This window comes from Mauremys reevesii, linkage group 6 (genome assembly GCF_016161935.1).
Source record: "Mauremys reevesii isolate NIE-2019 linkage group 6, ASM1616193v1, whole genome shotgun sequence".
NCBI classification, from domain to species: Eukaryota; Metazoa; Chordata; order Testudines; family Geoemydidae; genus Mauremys; species Mauremys reevesii.
The window spans coordinates 27,179,637-27,205,391 of record NC_052628.1 but is presented as its reverse complement, the minus strand read 5'-3'; the positions used below and the strand labels follow the sequence as shown (position 1 = coordinate 27,205,391).

Genomic DNA, 25,755 nt, shown 5'->3' with positions numbered 1-25,755 from the left:
CATAACACAAGAACTAGGGCTCCCCATATGAAATTAATAGGCAACAGATTTAAAACAAACAAGAGGAAGTATTTTTTTCACACAACGCACAGTTAACCTGTGGAACTCCTTGCCAGAAGATGTTGTGAAGGCCAAGACTAACAGGGTTCAATAAAGAACTAGATACATTCATGGAGGATAGGTCCATCAATGGCTATCATCCAGGATGGGCAGGGATGGTGTCCCTAGCCTCTGTTTGCCAGAAGCTGGGAATGGGTGACAGGGGATGAATCACTTGATGATTACATGTTCTGTTCATTCCCTCTAGGAAACCTGTCATTGGCCACTGTCGGAAGACAGAATACTGAGCTAGATGGACCTTTGGTCTGACCCAGTATGGCCGTTCTTATAACTAAATAGTAGGAGCCACACCCCTGTGTTGGCAGTAAGAGAAACAGTGAAATCTGGCCTACCATTTCTTGTTTTGCCTGTTATTTGCAGTGTTGTAGATAACAATCTAACCCCCAATTGCCTACTTCATTTCAAGTGACCACATCCAGCATGTTATACTAATGCTGCTTAACAATCTGTCCCAACTTGTGTTTAGCTCAGAGACACTGCTTTCTTCCCCAGACCTGAAGAAGAGCTTTGTGTATCTCAAAAGCTTGTACCTTCCACCAACAGATGTTGATCCCATAAAAGATATCACCTCACCTACTTTGTCTCTCTTAAATATTTTTTAGTAATTTTTTAAAATAAAATTATTCAATGTCCAACCATTTAAAACTACTACTTTTCAACCCACAATGCCCGTTGAAAGAAGGTGTAATGGAACCAATTTTTCTTTAGCGTAAACGGGATTTCAAAGAGACATACTAAAACTGCATAATCCAATTTATTCCAGTTTGTGGTTGTTTTTTTAAAAGCCCTGGTTTGTTCCTGATAATTGTTTCCCCTAGTTTCAAGTGACTGGTAGAAGTATGAAAGATTAATTTCTTTTCCATTTGCCAAAGGCTATACCAGTGTCTATGAGGACATAACACGGACACACATAGGGGTAGCACAGGTATCACTGAAAGCATAATGTGAAATCTGCAGAAGCTTTTTAACTGGTGGTGATGATTATTTCAACTTGTTTGTATTTGTGCTGTGATAGTTCCCAAAGGGCCCAATCAGGGTTAAGGGCCCCATTGTGCTTGGTACAGTACAACTAACAGCAAGACACGGTCCCTGCCTAAAAGAGACTACAGTCTAAAGTAATCCACTTTGGAAGTGAATAAACTAACTTGGAAAAAGGCCCTCTTATTCTGGAGTGAGTATCCACAGGTGGGTTTATATTGAAATGGCTATTTCAGAATAATTATTCCTGAATAGCAGTCTTGGTACATTTCCAAGTGTAGATAAGCCCTTAGGAAAGACACACAAAGTGAGTTTAAAAGTAAAAGGAAAGGGGGAAGGAGAATAAGGGTAATAGTAATAATAAATAGTATTTTGATAGACCACCTATGGGCCTGGTTCAGGGCCCATTGAAGTCTGTAGAAGTTTTTCATCAACTTCAGTGGGTTCTGGATAAGGCCCTATATGTATAGCTCGAGAGACTTTTAAAAAAATAAATATCAGCCGTCCATCTCTCGCTGTCTGCCTAGCCATTACCAATAGGCAAATTCCTGTCAGCATTGCAATAGAAGTTGGTTTTGAAGAGTGATATGAATGAGAAAAACTATTGCCTTACAGACCAGTACAGTAAGGCATTCCAGGTGTAAGGGGTGGAAGAGAGCAGGGACATGCATGTGAGAGAAGCAGACAAATGAACTATCAAGGCTGATGTGATGGAGCAAAGGAGGCAAGAGCAACTCAGTAAAACACAAGAGCAGATCAGTAAGGAAGTTCATGGAAGGATTCAGTGTGAGTGACATTTTGAATTGACTGGCTGGAGTTATTGGGTGTCAAGGAAGTAGAGGGGATTGCTGTAATCAGGGGTGAAAGTAGAAATAGAAACTTACCGGTACGGGGCTGGGTTGGGGCTGGCTCTGGCCCCGGCTCCCAGAAGGGGGCCTCAAGCGGAAGGGGCGGGGATAGGGGGTCAGAGCCAGCCCCGGCCCGCCCTGTACTGGTAAGTGCTCCCCCTCCCCCACTGGGGTAGCAGCGGCAGCCGGGGTCTCCGGCAGCAGTTTAAAGGGCCCAGGGCTCGGCCGCCGCTACCGCCCCGGGCCCTTTAAACTGCTTCCGGAGCCCCCGGCTGCGTCTGCTACAGCAGGGCTCTGAGGGCTATTTAAAGGGCCCAGGACTCCCCTGCTTCGTCCCAGCCCTTTTAAATAGCCTCCGGAGCCCTGGGGTAGTGGCAGTGGGGCTCCAACGGCTATTTAAAGGGCCCAGGGCAGTAGAAGCAGCGGGAGCCCCGGCCCTTTAAATAACCCCCAGAGCCCTGCCACTACTCCAGAGCTCCAGCAGCAGGGCTATGCCGGCAATTTAAAGGGCCTGGGGCTCCAGACACTGCTGGGAGCCCCAGGCCCTTTAAATTGCCGCTTGGGGAAGCTGGACTGCCCTGGTACGGCGCACCGGCTTACTTTCACCTCTGGCTGTAATCAAGACCGGCTTGGTCAGGATGAAAAGGCCTCAATCTTAGAAGTTGATTTTAATAGCATTTATTATACATTCTAAATTTAATTAAAACTCTCTTCAAGGGCTTAAAGGACTTTGAAAGAACATTGGTTTGCTGCACAAAATACACATACCCCAGTTCAGCAAGGTACTTAAGCAGATGCCTAACTATAAGTACATGAAGCCCATTCAAGTCAGGCACTGCACCTTGCTGCACTAAAGAGCCTTAATGGGCAGGGCCCTGATTCAGGAAAACACTTAAGTACGTGCTTAACTTTATGCACATGCTCATTGTAGGGGAGATCAGAATGGAAGAATTTTCCCCATATTAGAAAATGTATAGCTCAGTAAACAACAAAGTAGAAAAAATGATGTTAATACATACGTATTATATCTCTAAGAGTTTACTTTTAGGAAAGGACATCTCCAAACTGCCAATAATATCAGCTACATGAGAAAACACTCAGAGATACGTTTTGGAGTTATCTTACACTGGAAAAATGTTGGCAGGAGGCATTGAATGCCATATTAGGCTCCTAAAAGTGCCCTGGCCAGTGTTTCTACTGTACTCTTGTAACAACAGACATATCAAGAGATGAATATTAAGACAAATTTGTTAATGCTACAGTTTAGGCAGCTAACAAAATGATCACTTTTTAAACTGGAAATCTGAACACCAGCCAACTATTAATTATTGGATGGTTCTGTTTACAAATCGATTGTAAATGGAGGGAGGAGGACTAGTGCATACAAAATTATAAATAATCTGAAGATTTTGGAAAAGTAGTGGAATATTTTGAAGGCTTTCCTCAAAAAGCAGGTCTGCTGACAACTAATATGAAAAAGAAATGGAAAAAAGGCATTAAATCATGCATTTCTCAAAAGAATTCCAGCCACCCATTAAACTCTCTTCTAAGATCATCAAGTGGAATTAAACTGAACCCAGATTTCTAAATTGTACCATAGGGTAGTCACACTAAAAAACACCAGCAGCTTTGATTTAAAGTGTTCATTGGAATGCTGTGTTTGTTTTGTTTCTCTTGTACAGAATTATTAGCTTTCTTATCTGTCTAGTGCTTGTACTGTGCTCATCATAGTGTTATCAGAACACTTTACATGTTATAAAACTAAACGATCAAAATATCTTTATATCTTTTTTCCCTTCCATCCACAGTCAAGTGAATATGTGTTGTTGTTGGTTTAATTTATTGTGGGACATCTAGGTGCAAGAAATAGGTTTTACATTTTGATACGAAGACACAATCATTCTGTAATTTTCATAGTTGTGGGCCAGCTGCTGAGAAAACAGTTTCCTGTACTTGATTATCAGTTGTGACATTTCCATCATTTCAGTGGAATGTAATTGTCAGTGTCTTATGCTGGTGTCAATTGCCATTGTTGTGAGTGGCTGAGATAGTGATCTCAAAGTGAGGTTGTCTTAATAGCACCTGCCAATTGGGGGGAGGGATAGCTCAGTGTTTTGAGCATTGGCCTGCTAAACCCAGGGTTGTGAGTTCAATCCTTGAGGGGGCCACTTAGGGATCTGGGGCAAAAATCAGTACTTGGTCCTGCTAGTGAAGGCAGGGGGCTGGAATTGATGACCTTTCAAGGTCCCTTCCAGTTCTAGGAGATTGGTATATCTCCAATTATTATTAAATCCACAGAGGACTTGAAAAATAAGTGGATTATGCCACTGACTAGGAGGGTCTCTGCGTTTTAAAACATATGCAGCTTTTTTAGATTGGTGAATTTTCATTCCTACGCATATTGCAAAGCCCAGGGCTTCCAAATATAACTATCATCGTTAATGACAATGGAAATTATATATTTGTTATTATGTGATCTGTGATTTGTAAAGTTTATTTCCACACTTAGGTTACTTGTGTTTGCTGTATTTGTATTTGATATATTTTAGCCTTCTAATAAAAAATATTTTTTTTGAAAAATACTTCGAGTTAGCATCAGAGTTTGATCTTTAATGTTTTCTCCTTCTAATGTATTTAAAGTAATTATGTTACTAGTTTAAACACAGTTAATGGAATCACTGTGGTTTAGTAGTAGATAGGACTGGAGACTTCCATTCTGCTCCTAGTGCTGCCACTGATTAGCATTTCAAAAATTACTGTGCTATTGAGCAAGTCCCTTGACCTGTCTGTGTCTCAGTTTCCCCACCTGTGAAATGGGATATTTAACTTGCTTTTGTAATACCCTTTGAGATCCATGAATGAAAAGTGCTCTGTAAGAACTAAGTATTCTTCTTATTATTAGTGGTTGTCCGATAAGTCAATTCTGTCTAGTTTTTACAAGACAACTAAAAAACAATCCCCTTTGTAGGGAAAGTAAGGAAGCTGAAATTGTTTAAAGATGATAGAAACAAGAATGAAAGCTAGGCAAAGTAACCCATTTCTAGCATGTCAGATTCTGAGTATTCTTGATGAAAGTTAGTATTGTGTAGGCTAAACACGCAAAACGTTGTTGCTGGTTGTCAAATCTACCACTGATGTGTATACTGGGCAAGTTTGTGGCCCATTTCATATGTAGATATGCATAGGAGCTAACCAGACTAGAGGCCTCTGTGCTTAGAGAAGCATAGGTGCTGCTACTGATGTGCTGCCGCCTGCTACAAGTTGGCCAAAAAGAGAGCAGGCAGTTTGTGCTCCTCTCAGTGCAACTGGGAGATCCCCGAGAGCCAATATACTTATGCACAATCAGTAGCAGAGGGCTCTGGCTGTTACAAGCTAGCTATTTGTGATTTTCTGTGAGCTGCTTGAGATTTTTGGATATCCCTGACTAACCTACACCAACTACTTTTTCATAGGTCTTGATGGCTCTACATGAGATGTTCCCAGCAGTGCATGCAGCAGAAATGGCCATCCAGAGAAATCCACATTCTTGGGAGGCATGGCAGACTTTGGGACGTGCTCAGCTTGGATTAGGAGAAATAGGACTGGTAAGAAAACAGCCTTATCAAAGAATGGAACATGCAAATCATGAATTCAGAACCACATGTGATAGAGTAAAAATACCAAAATGCCATAGTAATTTAATTTCCTTATAAAACTCGAATGTAAACAAGGCAAAGGATTATTGTTCCTTTTATTTCCAGTAAGCTCTCCTACTTTGTTTCTTAACAAACATTTCCTGTATAACATTATGGTTGGGTTTGTGAAAGACCTGGCCAGATCAAAGCCATTCACCTTATTCACATGAGAGATTTAACCAATAGTATTGTTACACTTATCTAACTACACAAGTACAGATTTCTATTGCCTATCAGGATGCAGTGCAGTTTACCATGGTTTGAAATCAATGTTCACTGCACCTGTTCAAGTCATGGTCTACATTGGCTCAGCTTGTCTATAATAGGGGTTTGTACCGTTGCAGCTACATCAGTGGCTAAAATAGTCATCTAAACAAGACCTTATTCTTTTCTGCAAGGAGAAGTTTATGAATTTAGCAAATCTATATGAAACCAAGGTTGAGTTGTCTTCTCCATTAGAATACTTAATTTTGGGGATCAAATATTATAACCCTCTATTATACCTAGTTTGGCACTGATAATAAGTTTTACATTGTGTTTAAGAAATGTAGGTACATGTGCCCAGAGATAAGTGTGATGGGTGCTTATGTGTTATGACTGGGACATTGGTGGTCAGACCTAGTGGTTGGAGCAGGAGTTGGTAGTCCAGCCAAATCAGGTACAAGGAGATCAAGACAGGCAAGTGGGCAGATGGAAAATCAGGGATTAGGAAGCAGGTAAGGTGAAGTCACCGGTAGGCCAAAGTCCAAGGAAGATCAGAGGGCAGACTGAAAGTCAGGTGTCAGGAGGCAGACAGGGTCAGGTTACCAGGAGATCAGGGTTGGGCACCAGGTTACAGATAACAATTAAATAGCGAAATCAAGGACAAACCAGGGTCGGAAGCTAGAGTTTAGGGTCTGTTGCAAGCAGGGTCTGGAGCAGAGAGAGGCAAGTAGTCTGTGGTGTTCCTCAGACAGCTCTCTTCCATGCTTCCTGGTTTAAGTATTGGTACCGGCCAATCGATGGGCTGTGAGGCGCTGCCACTCAGGTCCTGCTGCGTGGTACTTTCTGCTAAGCCCAGCCCTACAGGGCCCTCCTGTAGGAGCCCAATCTAAGCCTCCTATGATGATGTGGTGGCATCAGCCACCCAAAACCCCCATAGTCTCTGGTTCCAGCCCTGCTGGTTCATACATTGTGTAAAATAAAATATACAGAGATATGGAATCGCATTGAGCTGAAAGCTTGCAAGTTAATGTTGTTGATTTTTTAAAAAAACGGTTTAAAATTCTTTAACAAAATAAATGAATAAATATAGGTTGCACCCTTTAGCATATCCTCTTTTTGCAAAAGTGTACACTAAAATATCTTATTTTTTAAAAATAACACTTTTACTGGGCAATTGCATTGTCCTTATGCATATTGTACATACGTACTTGTGTGTGTGTGTGTGTGTGTATGTGTATATAAGAGTACTGATGAATGAGTAGGTACACAACAGTTATACCCAACTGCTCCTCAACTTACCTTTCCTTGTTAGTGTTTCAGAAGAAGTAGATCTTGTGAAGGAGGAGTGGGTGATGGTCTTCTGGACTAGTTCAGGGAAGTCATGCCACGCATAGCAGTCAGTATGTAAGAAAGTATGGAGACGTTTATGACAGAAGTAAACAAGTGGATGGTTAAGGCTAGTGTAGCAGAGTGCAGGACTTCTGATCATTGTGTCTCAGGACCAAATTATAAAGATAAAAAAACAGTTTCCTACGAAAAGCTCACATGAACGCATTGACTAATGAACTGGAACTACAAATAAAACAGTGGCTATAATTAATAATATCTATCTCAAATATCATTCCAACCAGCTATCCTATAATAAAGAGCAATATGTGTGAGACACGAATGTTTGTGATAATTAAACATATGTGACATTCATATCTATGTACACAGTTTTCTGGCTGTGTTAATTTGAAAGCACAACCAAGCAGAACTATTGATGAAAACAAATGCAAAAGGCCAGCAGTAAAATGACTAATAATGGATTCTGAAATAAAAAAATATTTACTTTATTTTATTTGATCGTTTGTAATACATGGAGTTGAGCAGCTATGTGATGATCCAAGAATAATACATTTACAGGGAATTCAGAGTCCTATTGAAAAGAGAATGATTAAAGGTGTAATGTTTTGGCTGATATTTCTTTGGTTATTTATGAGAAATTAACATGAAGTGTTTTCTTTTTTTGTTTGTTTTTTTGGCTGGATCACTTAAAAATTATTATTTTTTTTTTTAAATAGAAGCATCAGTGAGGACTAGTGCCTTTACTGTATTTGAAAAAATATGACATAAATAACATTTGAAAGCTGTATACTACATATAAACAGTGTCTATTTTCTATTGTCTTGATATCACAAGATGAAGATGTTTTACTTACAAACTCATGCATATCTAAAGTCTGGCACATTGACTCACCGGTGAAATTATATAGCCTGTGTTCTGCAGGAGGTCAGACTTTACAGCTTTTCACAGTCTGTTTTGGATTTATCTATTTTGAATCATGTGCAGACTTTGTCACTTTACTGTTTACCCTTTTCCCAGATCACATATGAATATGTTGAACAGCACTGGTCCCAGTACAGATCCTTGGGTGACTAAACTATTTACCACTCTCCTTCGAGTGCTGATCCTCATGTGGATTCCAAGCGTGGATGTGCATGCATGCCATGCACTGGAGCCAGAACAGTTCATAGTATTGTCCATTGACCCGCATCGTGCGTCGACCATGTGGTGTATCCGAGGCTTTTAAGAGGCTGTGCAGGTCGACACAGCTCCAGTTCCCTCTTACCGCCACATGGCCAGAGTTGAAACCCTGTCCCTCCATGCTCGTAGTCACCTAAGAGTACTGTGTTCAACCTTTTTCACTGTATATCATTTCCTTGCTTGGTTAGTTAGGAAGTTGTCTGGTTTTTGTCCGTAGCCAGTTGGGTTCTTCGTTAGATTTCTCCCCTTCTAGGACATATGGCGTCTTGCACTGCTATTACACCACATGTCCGTCTCCATATGCACAGCCTCCAACATTGGCACTGAACAGTCTATAATCCACAGGTAGACTCCCTCACCAAGCTGCTGGTCCTTCCCATCCACGTACTGACCTTCCTCTCGTGGTGGTACAACCCCTCCACAGTCGTGGTGGGCGTGCCATTCACACCCCCACACCCACCGCCACCCTCACCACAGACTCGTCCTTAGTTGGCTGGGGCACCCACCCTGACAACCACACAGCGCAGGGTCTCTGGTCCATGCAAGAAGCACAGGTGCACATCAATATCCTCGAGCTCTGAGCAGTCCATCTGGCCTGCCAAGCCTTTCTAAACTTCCTCCACTCCTATCACATCCTTGTATTCTCAAACATGATGGCAGTTGTCTATATAAACAAACAAGGTGGCACCCGGTCCCCCTCTCTGTGCGCGGAAGCCATCCACCTGTGGAATTGATGCCTCCACCACCAAATCACGCTACATGCCATACACCTCCCAGGCACCAGCAACTCTCTGGCAGACTGATGTCTTTCCACGCCAACCATGAGTGAGAACTCCATGACCCCACTCTCCAGTCCCTCTTCTACCAATGGGGCATGCCTCACTGTGATCTCTTTGCAACACCACAGAACAGCAAACTACCCCTGTTCTGTTCCCAAGGAGGCCTGGGCCCAGACTCTTTAGGCAATGCCCTTCTCGTTCCCCGGCCTGCACACCTACTCTGTGCATTTCCCCCAAACCTCGTCCTTCCCCAAGTCCTACGCAAAATACACAAGGATCGAGCCACAGTGATCCTTATAGCCCCCTCTTGGCCTCGCCAATATTGGGCTTGGTATTTGGTTGGGGATCCAGTGTAAACCAAGCCTGCTCTACACCCATCCGCAGCATCCTCACTAATAGCAGATAACTCTCCACTTTCACCTGCTGCTCTGCCAAATGGTGTCACTTTTCAGCCTGGGCAAGCTGAAATAACATTCCTACCAACTGTGTCTCCATTCCTACACTTCTAAACTACCTCCTTCATCTCCACCACTTGGGCCTGGTGCATTGCTATCTGAGTTCATTTAGCTTCTCTCTGCAGCTGAAGAAGTGGGTTTTTTACCTATGAAAGCTTATGCCCAAATAAATCTGCTAGTCTTTAAGGTGCCATCGGACTCCTCGTTTTTGTAGCCTCTCTCAGTGCCTTCCTCCCATGGATGGCTTCTCCGTCTTCACTTATCCGACGACTTCCAGATTTCTCCAGGGACTCCCCAATGTTTTTCCTCCTGTAAAACAACCCATCTGTCCCCCCAGAACCTCAATCTCATCCTCTCGGCACTCACCAAGCCCTTTTTTGAGCCCTTGCCACCTGTTTCCTTGCCCACATCTCATGAAGGTTGTCTTCCTGGTGGCCATCACCTCAGCATGTCGTGTCAGTGAGCTAGCGACTGTGATGGTAGATCCCCCCCTTTACAGTCTTCCATAAAGATAAAGTCTCCCTGTGCCTCCACCCCAAATTCCTTCCCAAGACGGCTTCCTCCTTTCACTTCAACCATAGTATACCTCTCCCAGTCTTCTACTCTGAACCCTACACCTCCTCCGTAGAACATGCCTTCCACTCCTTTGATGTTCGACGGGCACTGGCCTTTTACCTCCACTGAACACGAGCCTTCCGCACATCTCCGCGACTCTTCATTGCTATCGCCGAACGTTGCCAAGGCTCTGCCTTATCCTTTCAACGCCTCTCCAAGTGGATCTCCCACTGCATTGAAACATGCTATGATCTCTCGGGAGCAACACTTCCACTCAGGGTCACAGCCCATTCGACATGGACTCATGCTACTATATCCTCCTTCTTTGCAGACGTACCTTGTCAGGACATATGGTGGGCAGCAACCTGGTCCTCCATACACACCTTCTCCATGCATTATTCTGTTGCTCCCTCCACGGTGATGGGTGCCACCATTGAGCATGCTGTCCTATGCAGTTGGTCCTTTCGAGAGACCTCACGCCTGCCTCCTTCCTGAGTACTGCTTGCTACTCTCCCACACTTGGAATCCACATAGGGACCAGCACTCGAAGAAGAGAAGGTTACTTACTGTAACTGGAGGTTTATTGAGGTATGTGGTCCCTATCTGGATTCCAGTTCTGCCCTCCATCCTCACTGCTTCGGGCTTTCCTACTGCCTGCTAAGAAGGAACTGGAGCGGCATCAACCTGTGCAGCCTCTTAAAGCCTCAGATGCACCACGTAGTCAACGCATGACGTGCGTGCAGATCAATGGACACTACTATGAACAGCTCTGGCACATGGCACACATGCACACCCATGCTTGAAATCCAGATAGGGACCCCACACATCTCGAAAAACCTCCAGTTAAAGTAAGTAGCCTTCTCATCTGTTGAAATGCATGGAAACAATTCTGATCCTTCACTACACTTTAGTCATTATAAGTGGGTCATTAAAGGTTGATTTCACTGTACTGCCAAAGACAAATTAAACAGTCATTTTCCCTACACTTTAGGATCTTCATCAGTACAATAGCTTTTCATGAGGAAAAACAAAATGGGTTCTGAGTTTTTGTAAAACAAAAATAAGAAAGCTGCATAAAGCAGAATTTTGCTAACTGACACTGTTATAGATGTTTGCAAATTAACAAATAAGAGAACAAACATAAAACAAACCAACACTAAGTGTTCTTTATTTATTTTGATAAATATAGTTAGTTATGTAATTATTTGATAATAGTTCACGGAATACTAGTAAATGTTCTGTAGTATATTTAGTAAAAGTAATGAAGTCTTGGTAATATGAGAATTCTCTATATCATTCTTCTGTTACTACTTCATAGAGAAATTGGGTATAGAGCATCATGTCTCTTTGGTAAAATGGGGTTTGCAGATCAACAAAGAGCAAAGTGTTGCATTTCTGCTAGAATGCGCATATGCCGGATATACCCAATATTATTATCTAGCCAATTCTTGTATTACATTGGAATAGTAGTTGTATTCCTGTGTCATTTGCCAAATTTAGCTAATTAGAAATACAAATATATGATAATCAGTGGGAATGCCAACACAGTGTGTGACATTTATTAGTCCATGTAACTTCTGAGTTAGTGGTTCCAGTGTAAAGCAGTCAAATCTGTGATGTTTCAGACCAGGCTGCTGCCATCCTAAGGGAAACAAATCATAACTCAAAACTGATTTTTATAGTTCTGTGTAGGATTAAGGCATTATGTTTTATCACACTGTTATAATATTCTTTTCTCCTAAGAAGGACACAGTATGCAGAATATTTTGCAGTAAGTAAAATACTGTTTTGAGCAGTGTTGTAATAGTATAACTCTGCCATTAATATTAAAATCATAAGTGGACACTTGCTTTTCTATTAAGAACACAAATACAAAATAGAGACACAATGAAACTTTTAACAGTTACTGTTTGTTTTAGATTTGTGAGACAAGGCAAGCGAGGTAATATTTTTTATTAGACCAGCAGAAGTTGCAGTAGCTTTTTGCAACCAAGAAAAACATACACTTTGGACATCTGTGCTTTCTCTGGCAGCATGCACAGTGAAAATGGGAAAATATATCGTAGGTAATAAGGATTATCAAGTGTTAAATTATCCATCAAAAATAAGAGAGAAGTACAGTGAAAATGTAATGAAACAGTGCAGACACTTTGATGTAAGAAGAAAGAACAGAGGAAATGTGACTCAGTCTTTAAATTGATGGCACAAAATATTCTTTCATTGCCAATCCATTAGTTGACTCATTTGCAACAAAACAGTAAGTTAGATAGCAAATAGTTAATACTTTCAATCTGTTCTTCAGTATATGAAAGTTGATGATTATCCAATCAGAACCAAAATTGATTTGTTTTAATTGTTTAATGTGTAATTTACTTTAATATCTTGTCAAATGAGCTAAACTTTGGCCATTTTCCATCAATTCTAGAGCAAATATATAATAAAAAAAATCATGTTTCTTTGTATGAATTTGGTGCTCATAAAAGTAAAAGGTTATAACAGTGAGGCATAAGAAGCATTCCTCACAAAACTCTGCCAGTACACCTGAATCCTAATCTGCTACACTTCTGTTACTCCAGTCTTTGACCTCTCTTGAAAGTCTTAGTTACATTTAGGTGCTCCCACCAAACTCACTTTTACTCATTCTGTAACTGCACTTACCCACTGAGCTTTCCCATTTTCCAAATCTATAAATGAGAAATGCCTGCAGTTTTCTAAAACCCCTAACTGTTCTTTTATAAATAATTTTAGGATTGTTATCGGTAGACCTGGTAAAGCCACCCGCAGGCAAAAGTTGCCCAACACTTCCCATTATAAGACCCTGTTTTCAGTCACTTACAGCCGCAAACTTTAACCATTTGGTCTGAAATTTCCCAAGCTGCTGATTTTTCTTAAAAGTTTCATCTGTTTCTGATAAAGAGATTAGGAAAAAAAAGTTTTACCCATCTTAAAAAAATTCTTACAAACATTTTTCTGTGAAGCTTTAATACCTTCATATTTTGGAACAGGGCCTTGACATTTGGCAAGGGGGAGGGTTACTTTGATGCCTAGGATGTGCCTTTTGCTGTTCCCTATGAAAATTTGCCCAAATTTGGCTAAATTATAAACCTCTGAATAATCACAGTTCACCCATGCTCGTAAGAACATAACATAAGAATGGGCATACTGGATCAGACCAAAGGTCTATCCAACCCAGTATCCTGTCTGCCGACAGTGGCCAATGCCAGGTGCCGCAGAGGGAGTGAACCTAACAGGTAATGATCAAGTGATCTCTCTCCTCCCATCCATCTGCACCCTCTGACAAACAGAGGCTAGGGACACCATTCCTTACCCATCCTGGCTAATAGCCATTAATGGACTTAACTTCCATGCATTTATCTAGTTCTCTTTTAAACCCTGTTATAGTCCTAGCCTTCCAAAACTTCTCAGGCAAGGAGTTCCACAAGTTGACTGTGCGCTGTGTGAAGAAGAACTTCCTTTTATTTGTTTTAAACCTGCTGCCCATTAATTTCATTTGGTGGCCCCTAATTCTTATATTATGGGAACAAGTAAATAACGTTTCCTTATTCGCTTTCTTTACACCACTGATGATTTTTATATACCTCTATCATACCCCCCCTTAGATTCTTCTTTTCTAAGCTGAAAAGTCCTAGCCTCTTTAATCTCTCCTCATATGGGACCCGTTCCAACCCCCTAATGATTTTAGTTGCCCTTCTCTGAACCTTTTCTAATGCCAGTATATCTTTTTTGAGATGAGACCACATCTGTACACAGTATTCAAGATATGGGTGTACCATAGATTTATGTAAGGGCAATAATATATTCTCTGTCTTATTCTCTATCCCTTTTTTAATGATTCCTAACATCCTGTTTGCTTTTTTGACCGCCTCTGCACACTGCGTGGACATCTTCAGAGAACTATCCACGATGACTCCAAGATCTCTTTCCTGATCAGTTGTAGCTAAATTAGCTATATTGTATGTATAGTTGGGGTTATTTTTTCCAATGTGCGTTACTTTACATTTATCCACATTACATTTCATTTGCCATTTTGTTGCCCAATCACTTAGTTTTGTGAGATCTTTTTGAAGAGAGAGTCTGCTTTGGTCTTAACTATCTTGAGCAGTTCAGTATCATCTGCAAACTCTGCAACCTCACTGTTTACCCCTTTTTCCAGATCATTTATGAATAAGTTGAATAGGATTGGTCCTAGGACTGACCTTTGGGGAACACCACTAGTATTATTGGGGACACTATCCTTGGGAAACACCACTCAGTATTATTATTTATATTACCATAGCCTTAATCATGGACCAGGATCCCAGTGTGCTAGATACTGTACAAACATAGATCAAAAAGACCAACCCTTCCCCAAAGTGCTAAGCCTAAAGCGAGAGAGCAGATGGATACAGACAGATGGGAAAGTGCAAGGGAACAATGAGACAGTATTGGTCAGTATGGTAGTCAGTGGTCTCAGCAAAGCAGCAGACTAATCATTGTCAAGGGTTTTGAGTTTTTGTAAGTGTCATAGAAAGGAAGGGTTTTAATGAGAGTTTTGGAGGATAATGAGGAAGCTTTGTAGATGTTTATGGGGCAGGGCTCTAATCAAGCAAGAAGGGTAGCCATGGGAGAAAGCATAACGGTGCTTGTTTGGAGGTGGGTGGTGGCATGGAAGCGAGAGTCGACATCTTGATAGTGAATCAGAGATTACATGGAGGGTGTTGTTAGGCCTTGAAGAGCTTTGAAAATGAAAACAAGTTTTTGATGCAGTAGAGAAGCAGAAGCCCATGGAGGGATACAAAAGTGAGGCGACAGGCTGGGAACATGATTTGAAACAGCATTCTGAGTGCATCTAGGTGGGGCAAAATTGCATTTGTCAAGGCCACAAAGAAGGATGTTGCAGTATGAGACAGTCAGGGTCTGGATGGTTTTTCCTTGGATCCTGATTGTCACACTGTAATTCAAGATGATGAGCACCTGGACTAGCGAGAGAGAGAGTAAATTTTAGCTGTGTGGTCGGATAGGAAAGGCCATATCTTAGAGGTGTTATGCAGAAAGAATTGGCAAGATTAAAACATTGGCTGAATGTGAGGACCTAGATTGTGGTCTGAGTCAAAGATGAGGCCCAGGTTATGGGCCTCACTGGCATTCAGGATGATAATGTCCACAGTGATCAAGAAACAAGTAGTGAGAAGGGATTGGGAGGGAAATTAAAGAGCTCTGTTTTAGCCACGTTGAATTTTAGTCAATAGCTAGTCATCCATGAAAAGATGTCAGACAGACTGAGATTTTAGTTTAGATGAAAGATGACAGGTCTGAAATAGAGAGGTATTTGAATCGCCAGCATAGAGATGGTAGCTGAATTTGTGTTTGCAGATGAGTTTACTGAGAGACCTTGTTAGAAGGAAAATAGGAGGGGACCAAGGACAGAGCCCTGTGGAACCCACACTGAAAATTGGAGGGGGGATTAGGAGGATCCTCTGAAGGATATGCTGAAGGAGCAATTAGAGAGATGTGAGGAAAACTGGGAGAGGACAGAGTCGTCAGCTAACGAAAGACAAGATTTCAGGAAAACATCCATGGTCAGGTGTGTCAAAGATGGCTGACAGATAAAGGTGGATGAGGAAGGAATACTGGTTCTGCAATTTGTCTAGGAAGAAGTCATTAGAGACTTTGGTGTGAGCAGTTTCACTGGAGCGCAAGGATGGAAGCCAATTTGGAGAGGGTCTAGGATGGAACTTGAGGAGAGGAATTCCAGACACTGATTGTATGCAAATTGTTCAATGAGCTTAGAGATGGAAGGGAAAAGGGATTTGGTTGTGGCAGTTGGAGAGGCAGGTGGGATTAAGGGTAGGGTATTTTTAAAACAGGAGAGACCAAAGCATGCTTATAATGTGAGCAAAAAGAGCTAGAGAAGAGAGAAGTTAAAGAAAAGAGTAAGGTAGGGAATGAGATTGGCATGAGCAAGATCAGGAGTTGGAATGGGGTTTGTAGGAGAGAGAGGATAAACTTCTGCATCTGTGACAGAAGAGGAGGAGGAGAGTTGTAGGAGGCTTATAACTTGGTCAAATTTGGGAGGATTTTCAGAGGGTTGGCACAAGATGCATCCCCGACACCAGGGCAACCTCTCTATCAAATTTCAGGTCACTACTCCAAATCCTGGCGGCATTAGAGCTTGTCAATGAAATAGTTGTAAGAATCTGTTAACATCAAAACTTCAAAAAAGAAGACTTCAATAAACTCAGAGAACTTGTAGGTAAAGTTCAATGGAAAGAAAATCTAAGAGTAAAAGGAGTTCAGTAGAGCTGGCAGTTTTTCAAAAAGACAGTATTAAAGGAACAACTGCCAACTATCCTGATAGGGAGGAAAGCTAGGAAGTAGAGTAAGGCCAATATGGCTCCATCAGGAGCTCTTTAATGACCTGAAAATCAAAAAGGAATCCTACATGATGTGGAAACATGAACAAATTGATAGAAGGAGAACAAAATAATAGAAACAAAATCAGAAAGACTAAAGCACAAAATGAGTTACACCTAGCAAGGGACATAAAAGGCAGTAAGAAGAGGTTCTTTAAATACTTTAGAAGCAAGAGAAAGAGGAAGGAAAGTGTAGGTCCTCTACTTAATGGGGAAGGAGAGCTACCAGCTGATGACATGAAGAAAGCTGGGGTGTTTATGCCTGTTTTGCTTCAGTCTTCACTGAAAGGGTTAATGATGACTCAACACAACTAATACTAACAAAAAGGGGGAAAATGCAAGCCAAAATAGAGAAAGAACATGTTAAAGCATATGTTGATAAGTTAGATGTAGTCAAGTCAGCAGGGCCTGATGCAATACATCCTGGGGTACTTACAATCTAGCTGAAGCAATCTTGGAACTGTTAGCAGTAATCATCGAGATCTCTTGGAGGATGGGTGAGGTCCCAGAATACTGGAGAAGGGCAAAGATAGTACCTATCTTTAAAAAGGAGAACAAAGACAATCTGGGGAATTATAGACCAGTTAGCCTAACTTTGATACCAGTTTGTAACCACCTGAAGGATGATAGAGTTATGAGGAATAACCAACATGGATTTGTTAAAACCAAATTATGCCATACCAACCTAATTTACTTCTTTGACAGGGTTAGTGGCCTAATGGATTAAGGGAAGTAGTAGTTGTGATATATCTTGATTTTTAGTAAGGTTTTTGATGCAGTCCCACATGACATTCTCATAAACAAACTAGGTAAAAGTAGTTGAAATTAAATTTCTATAAAGTGGGTGCAAAACTGGTCGAAAGATTATATTTAAAGAATAGTTATCAGTGGTTCATAGTCAAACTGGGAGGCCATGACTAGCGGTGTCCCACAGGGGTCGGTCCTGGGTCTGGTACTAGTCAATATTTTCACTAATGACTGGGATACTGGAGTGGAGAGTATGCTTATAAAATTCGCAAATGACACCAAGCTGAGAGGGGTTATGAAGACTGGATTACAATTCAAAATGACCTTGATGAATTGGTCTGAATTCAAGAAGATGAAATTCAATAACAAGTACAAAGTGTTTCAAGTAGAAAGGAAAAATCAAACACACAGCTGCAAAATGGGGAGTAACTGGCAGGTTGCAGTGCTGTTGGAAAGGATCTGGACGTTATAGTGGTTCACAAATTGAATATGAGTTAACAATGTGTTGCAGCTGTGAAAAAGCCTAATATCATTTTGACATGTATTTACAGGAGTGTCGTATGTAAAACATGGGAGATAATTATTCTGCTCTCCTCAGAACTGGTGAGGCCTCAGCTGGAGTACTGTGTCCAGTTCCGGGTGCCACACTTTAAGAAAGATTTGAACAAATTGGCGAGAGTCCAAAGGAAAGCAACAAAAATGACAAAAGGTTTAGAAAACTTGACCCATGAGGAAAGGTTAAAAAACTGGGCATGTTTAGTCTTGAGAAAAGAAGCAATTGTGCTCCCCATCCACTGAACCTAAAACAAAAAGTAATGAGCTGTGGCAAGGGAGATTTTAGGTTAGATATTGGGAAAAGCTTTCTAACTATAAGGGTAGTTAAGCTCTGGAATAGGTTTTCAAGGGAGGTTGTGGAATACCCATCACTGGAACTTTCTAAGAACACCTTTCAGGGATGGTCAGGGTTTACTTAGTCCTGCCACAGCACCGGAGATGAACTTAATGATTTCTCAAGGTCCCTTCCAGCCCTATGTTTCTATGATTTGATGGGCAAAACCACATATTTACCCCAGACCTTGTTCTTAGAAATGGACGAACCATTTACAAAATTTTAAACTTTAAAAAACTTTTTAAAACTGCTGAAACTTAAAAAAAAAAAAAAAAATTCTGAGACTGGCACCTGGACTGGAAAAAATTGGCCTGAATGGGTAAAGTTTGAAAAAATAATAAGCAACTAGAAAGAGGATGCTGCAATCAGGATGGATTTGATTTAAATCAAATTGATTTAAATCATGATTTAAAACACTAGTCAGGAAGACTCGATTTAATCATGGATTTCTACATAAAAGTGCATTCTTGTTGACTGTTATAACCTTAATACATATTCTTCACAACTCAGAGATAGATGTAGGTTTCATTTTTAGAAGGTACACACTATACATTTTTTAAGTGATTTATTTTGAAAACTTTTCAGATTAGTTTTACAGCTATATTAGAAAATGAATGATTGGTTATTTCATTTACCAAAGGTAATTGAAGCAGATATTTATGAAGTCATTGGGAGGTAAACTATTTCCAATTCAACGGGTTAATCATTCATATTTGGAAGGTTTTCTTGCCATGCTCTGTTAGGAGGAGAACATAATCAGACAGACATTTAAGTTGTTTTATTTAACTAAAACAACAACGTTATGTATTCTGGATTTTTTTCTTCAACAGCAAACATAATATTTTAACAAAAAAAGCATATGAATATTTGAATTTAGTTCAACATTTAAGTTTTTCAAAATCCAGTTTGTTTTTGTTAAAACTGTTTTTAACTAAAATAGTTAAATGAAATATTTAAAAGCTACTGCTGTTAAAAGTGAGATTATCACTTCAACAGTCTCTGAATCCAAGTGCTTCAGTGACTTCCACCAGTTCACTGGTGTGACTTTCTTTAAAACATCATCAGCAAACATATATTTCTTGAATGGTTCACCCTTAGCTCTGAAGTTGATTATAGTTGGCATTATGGAGGGATGATTGCTAGATGTCCCTGTCATAGCCAACTCCTCTTCTTCAGCAGTTAAGGTATGACCCTGATACCAAGTATTGAGAATATTGGCAAGAAAATGAGCCGGAGACAGTGCTTGTCCGATTCGTTTTTTTAATGCTTGTAATTCAACTCTATCATTGCATAGTTCTCTTTTTAAGATCTCACTCAGTTCATTCCAGATTTTAACAGCGTCAGCAATAAAACAGCTATTTCCCTGCATTTTGTTCAAGGCTACAGAAATAAGATTCAGGGTACTCAGCATGTGTTCAACATTTCTCTTAAGCCCAATGTTGAGAACTTTGGCTGTAAAGGTGCCATCTATTTTTTCACAATTTTGTTTACAAACTGTCATCAGAGTAGGCCAGTTCTTGATATAGTGCTCAAAACAGTCCACTACTGAGTTCCATCGCACGTCTTGTGGGAGAGTTAGCTTGGGTCCTCCCACTTTTTTCAGAGCACCTGCTGCAAAGTAGTTGTTATGGAGGTATTTTGCAATTTCAACAACATTAGCCTTTATTTCTGGAACAATGAAGTTTTTGACTAGGAGGTGCATCAAATGAGCACTGCAACCGTATGTTATTAGCTTGGGACGGTCTTCACTCTCTTCTAAATAATTTCTTCTCATCTTGGATACATTTGTAGCATTGTCTTTGACCAAGCTGAATACTAGACATTCAATTTTTTTCCCCACAGTTTGTTATAGCTTTTACTGCTACTTCTTGTAAGTATTCTGCTGTGTGTGCATTTCCTGGTGTATCAATTGTTTCTATATGGAAGACAGGGCTGCCCAGAGGATTCAGGGGGCCTGGGGCAAAGCAATTTCTGGGGCCCCTTCCATAAAAAAAAAGTTGCAATATTATAGAATACTATATTCTCGTGGGGGCCCCTGTGGCGCCTGGCTCAAATTGCCCCACTTGCCCCCCCTCTGGGCAGCCCTGATGGAAGACATTCCGTTGTTCTGTTGTCACACAAGCTCATACAACAGGATCATTGTGGACATTGCTCCACCCATCAAGACTCAGGTTAACAATTTCACCCTCTAGACCTTTTGCACACTGCTCAATTTCTCTTTCATACACTATCCAGAAATTTGTCTGCGACATCTGCTCTGCTGGGTGGACTGTATCCTGGTCTTAATGACTGAACCATGTTAATGAAGTGTGGGTTCTCAATCATACAGAAAGGAGAGTTTGTTGTATAAACAAACAAAGCAATTTTTCCATCAGTTACCTCTTTTTGTAATCTGCTGGTTCTTATCACAAACTTATCTATGGTTGTTTCTGGATGATGGAGTTTTTTTTTCTTTTTGCTACAGGTGATATACTGTGGATAAGTGATATACATGATGTGACTGAAACACTATCATTGGCAGATAACTCTGAAACTATAGAAAATGATGGTCATCTTGAAGGTGGATAGTCTTCAGAATCCTGTATTATGAGGATGGATTCTCCTAAACAAAATAAATCAATGCAGTTATTTAATTATTATTACCATACTGTTTATTTAGTATTACTCATTGCATTCACTGACACTCAGTACTACTTTAAAGGGAAGATCTGCCTATTTCAGCTATTTATTTTTTATTACAATTGCATCTGAAATGATAGTATCATGGAGTAACAACTATATTTTTCGCTCAAACATGAGAATTCAATAATAGTCCAGAAGGAAGACAAGCCATCCTTAAGAGAGAAGTACACCTTTACCCCGATGTAACGCGGTCCTTGGGAGACAAAAAATCTCACCACGTTATAGGTGAGACCATTTTACATCAAACTTGCTTTGTCCCCCCACTCCTTGTTCCCTGACTGTCCCCTCCAGAGACCCCTGTCCCTAATCACCTCCATGACCCCACCCCCTACCCAGCCCCCGTCCCCTGACTGCTTCAACCCCTATCCACACCCCCCCCACACACACACATACAGGCACTCACCGGCAGCAGCCGGAAGCGGAGCAGCTCGGCCCCAGTCTGCTCCACTCTGCCAGCTCCCAGCTGCAGTGCTCCGCTTCCCACCATCGGTGAGTGCGGGGAGGTTGGGGAAAGGATGCTCCCCTGCACTCACCTGTGTTGGGAAGCGGAGCAACGTGGCCCCAGCCCATTCCGCTTTCCTTGCCCCAGCCCCACCGTGTCACTGGGGGGCAGCTGGGGAAAGGTCCTGCACTTACCTGCAGTGGGAAGTGGAGCACCACGGCAGGGAGCTGGCGGAATAGAGGGGGCTGGGGCCAGGCTGCTCTGCTTCCCGCCGCAGGTGAGTGCAGGGAGGTTGGGCTAAGGACGCCCTCCATACTCACTGGCGGCGGGAAGCGGAGCTACGCAGCCCCAGCCCGCTCCACTCTGCCACCTCCCACCCGCGGCGCTCGGCTTCCCGCCGCCGGTGAGTGCGGGCAGGTTGGGGAAAGGATGCCCCCCATACTCACCTGCGGCGGGAAGCAGAGCAATGTGGCTGGGAGCTGGGGGAGTGGAGTGGGCTGGGGCCGGGCTGCTCTGCTTCTGCCGCTGCCGGTGAGTGTGTGGGTGATCCTTTCTCCCAAACCCCCTCCCATGAGCTACATGGCTGGGGTCAGGGCGAGGGAAGCAGAGCGAGCTGCTCCCAGCCCCCCGCTAATCCCCCGAGCCACTCTGGGACTGCGGGGCCCCCAAAAGTGCCTTCCCACAGCTCCTGGCCCCCAGGCCCGGGAGGTAGGGGGAGAAAGCCCCTGACCAACCCCAAGACCCTCTGCCCTTTATCGAACCCTTCTGGCCTGGCACCCTTAACATGCGGCTCAGAGCAGCGTGTCAGAGCTTTACCGCATTGTATGCGAACCCGCGTTATATCGGGGTAGAGATGTATGAAATAAAAAAGTTTACCAACCTGAAGATCCTGCATGTTCAGACACGTTCCTTTCATCATCTTCAACACAGCTTCCGCCTGAGAAGGAACACTTCTCATGATGGTGTTTCATTCGGGCAAGCAGTCCTTGCATTTCTTTGTTGCACTGTTTGCATTTTGCACACATGCCCGTCTTACCCACAGGTAGAGGAACTTCATTAAAATATTCCCAAATTGGGCCTCTTTTACAGCCTGCTGCCATTATAGGTTTTCCCTTCTAGTGAGAGAATGGTATGGTAGATCTCAAATCAATGAAGGCTACACTCAGAAAGACCTCAAAACTTCTGGAATATGCTGCTCAAACAGTTTCACCTTTGTTCCTACTGCCTGTCCCTCCCTTCTCACATTTATCTGCAGACGACATCTCCTTGTCCAGATCTATTCTGCTCCAACAATCTTCTAGTCATTGAATTTTTTGAAACTTTGAGATTTTAGAGAGAGGTAAGGGACTGACTCTGTGTACACAAATTTGCAGAGGGACAGTAGGGTTGAGGTCTGTTATTTCTCACCTCTCTCTCTTTCTCTCTCTCCTCTTATTTATTTAAAAGGATTTTTGCTGTTAACAAGCATGTTATCTCTGGAGACACACATTCACAGTTTGAGAACTGCAAAACTAAGCATCTCTGATTATATCTTCTAGACTGAGCACTGAGTCCCATTGGGTAGATAGAAAGATTAACCTAAATAATCTATACAGAAGCCCCTGGAACCCTATAAGATTGGGTCCCTAATCACGAACGATTGGAATTAATTTACAAAACTTTTCTTAAACATTATGTGAATATGTTGTCTCATACTATAGAATTAGAATTTATAATCCCTATTCCATGATGAGATATCTTTGAGATATAATGTATTTTAATTAAAACTATCTTTAGATAGGTTTTTTCCTCAAAAAGCATTTTATAAAAAAAAAATCCAATTTAAATTAAAAAAAATCTGATTTTTTTTTAAATCACTGATTTTTATCCACCCTAGTTGCAATGGAGAGTGTTGGCGGCAGTCTTAACTATCGGTGTCACTATCAGCTCTTCCTATAATAAATAACTCCTTCTACAGACAGCAGTGTGATTAAAACCACCTTTTTATACTAAAGACTGCAAACCAATCGTGGAAATGCATCACAGGAGAAAGGTGTAACCTACAGAGCTTAAAAGCGATAACACAGATAAAATCTTTTGAAAAACTGAAGTTTTCAGGTGTGTAATGGAGGAGAGGAATGGATTAAAATTGATATAAAAGAAAACAAGTTCTCACCAGGCTCCCAGAAAAAGTACATGTGGACTTCAAGTACAATGGTGGAATCCCTAAAAAGCAGGTGCTGTCACAGCACAGATGTCCATAAGAATAAAGCTGTGTCTCGACTATAGCTAGTGTCTCATATTTTTTTTAAAATACCAGTTAAGCAATTAGAATAAATTAGGGGGATGGCCGTGCTATTCCAGAAATGTGAATTAAAAGTAGCTGATTTACACAGATATGAATGGTTTTAGTGTAATAGTATTATCCAGCAGAATTTGGTTTAGGGCAGCAGTCTGTGTGATTAAAGATGTGAAATAAGAATAAAAACCGGTATCTTACCTTCTGTATGGGTGTTTCAAATTAGATAGGAGGGCACTAGTAAGTGGTTACAAATATTTTAACCAACATTGGGTGGATTCATGGATTGCTTTGTTTTCTGTTGTTTTCAATTCTTGATTTTGGCAGAAATTGATAAAACATTAAAACATTTCTGATAGCAACATAAAATGTTTCCCATAAATTACAGTGCTGAATTTTTATGAGGATCTTTGATCTGATATAAATTGAATCCCTCTAGTTTTATGCACCTCTTTATATTAAGTATTATAATATGCAAATACTTAGCTTTAATATCAGGCTTACAAAGAAAGAGCATGATCTGTTGTATTCATGTTGAGTATCCAGGCTACTTTTCAAAATATTGAGAGAAGCGCTGTTGACTCTAAAACATCTGTCTATCTGCCTACAATTACTAATCTAGATTTTATGATAATTATATTTTTATAGTGCCATAAATGTGAATGGGACTTTATGGACAATGATAGGTCCCTGCCCTGTGGATTTTAAAATCTAAGTGGACATTTTTGTTTTCATTTTTCAATACTTAAGAAGTTCCAGTTGAGGGCATTTCATATTTACTCACAGCGCAAATATCCTCTTGAAATTAAAAGCTGGTTAAGTTCAGTAAAATGATACTGTTCTGCAAGAATTGAACTGTACTGTTCTCTGTGTCTGGAGTCCCTTGATAGCAGAAACTTTAGATTTGGCAATATGCCTCCAAAATAAAAAAACATTCTTTTCCTGGAATTGAATGGCAGTTTATCAGAACAACAATACCAATAACATATTCAGCATTTCTTAAAAGAAATCATGGATTCCTATTCCTTGTGTGCTAGGAATAATTCATGTCACGGAGTACGTAGATTATTCTGTACTTTGACAAGAATAACTTGCAGCTCTTTTAACCAAAGAAGGACAGAGAATTTTGAAGCAACTCAGATATTTTGTGTACTCACTAAATTAAAGGGAAAACATTGCTTTTGTAGTTAAACAGCTGATCACGTCTGTTTTCTTGTCAAGTATCTATATAAATTGGTTGTAAGGCTAAACTATAGCTCAGCATTATCACCACTGATTTGCAGCACAGTAGCAGTGGTTTTGTAGCCAGTTGTAGCTGAATTTGGATCAGTCAGGTGGAAACTTTAATAAGCAAAATACTTTGGTTTGGTCAGCAGTCAGCTTTGGCTGTGATTGCTTTTAGGAATCAAAATACTTTTCATTGGCTTGAAGGTTTTGTCAGTTTTGCGTGAAGAGGTACTGACTTTGCGGTGAATTTAATTTTACTGTGAATTCATAAGAGAAAAGCAATGCATATAGTAAATCAAAGGCTATACAGTAAATCTTAAATCCATTTGCATTTAAAATCTAATCAGTTGTAATTTGTGCTCCAGCATTTTTCCAATATTTCAGTACTTTCCCCTTTATAACTAAGGCCTGGTCTACACTATGGGGTTAGGTCGAATTTAGCCGTGTTAGGTCGATTTAAAAATGACTGCATCCACACAACCAACCGCGTTCTGTCAACCTAAAGGGCTCTTAAAATCGACTTCTGTACTCGTCCCTGACGAGGGGAGTAGTGCTAAAATTGAATTTGCTGGGTCGAATTTGGGGTAGTATGGATGCAAATTGACGGTATTGGCCTCCAGGAGCTATCCCAGAGTGCTTCATTGTCACTGCTCTGGACAGCACTTTGAACTCTGATGCACTAGCCTGATACACAGGAAAAGCCCCAGGAACTTTTGAATTTCATTTCCTGTTTGGTCAGCGTGGTGAACTCAGCAGCACAGGTGACCATGCAGTCCTCCCAGAATCATAGAGCATAGAATGTTTCTATGCTCCCCCTATCATCTCCGTCCCTGAGGTTATCACAGATTAGAAGGCGAAAAAAACACACTTGCAATGACATGTTTTCCAAGCTCATGCAGTCCTCCCACACTGATAGGGCACAGCTTAATGCACGGAGG

General features: G+C 41.1%; 1 protein-coding gene across 4 annotated transcripts in view; it reads left to right on the top strand.

The window, feature by feature from the left end:
• The window catches only part of TTC33 (tetratricopeptide repeat domain 33), a 97,449-nt gene that overhangs the window by 67,760 nt on the left and 3,934 nt on the right, over nt 1–25,755 (top strand). For all 4 annotated transcript variants that reach the window (XM_039545707.1, XM_039545709.1, XM_039545711.1 and 1 more), the window contains one exon: nt 5,399–5,530. In XM_039545707.1, coding sequence (XP_039401641.1) covers nt 5,399–5,530 — 132 coding nt within the window. The remainder of the gene's footprint in view (nt 1–5,398; nt 5,531–25,755) is intronic.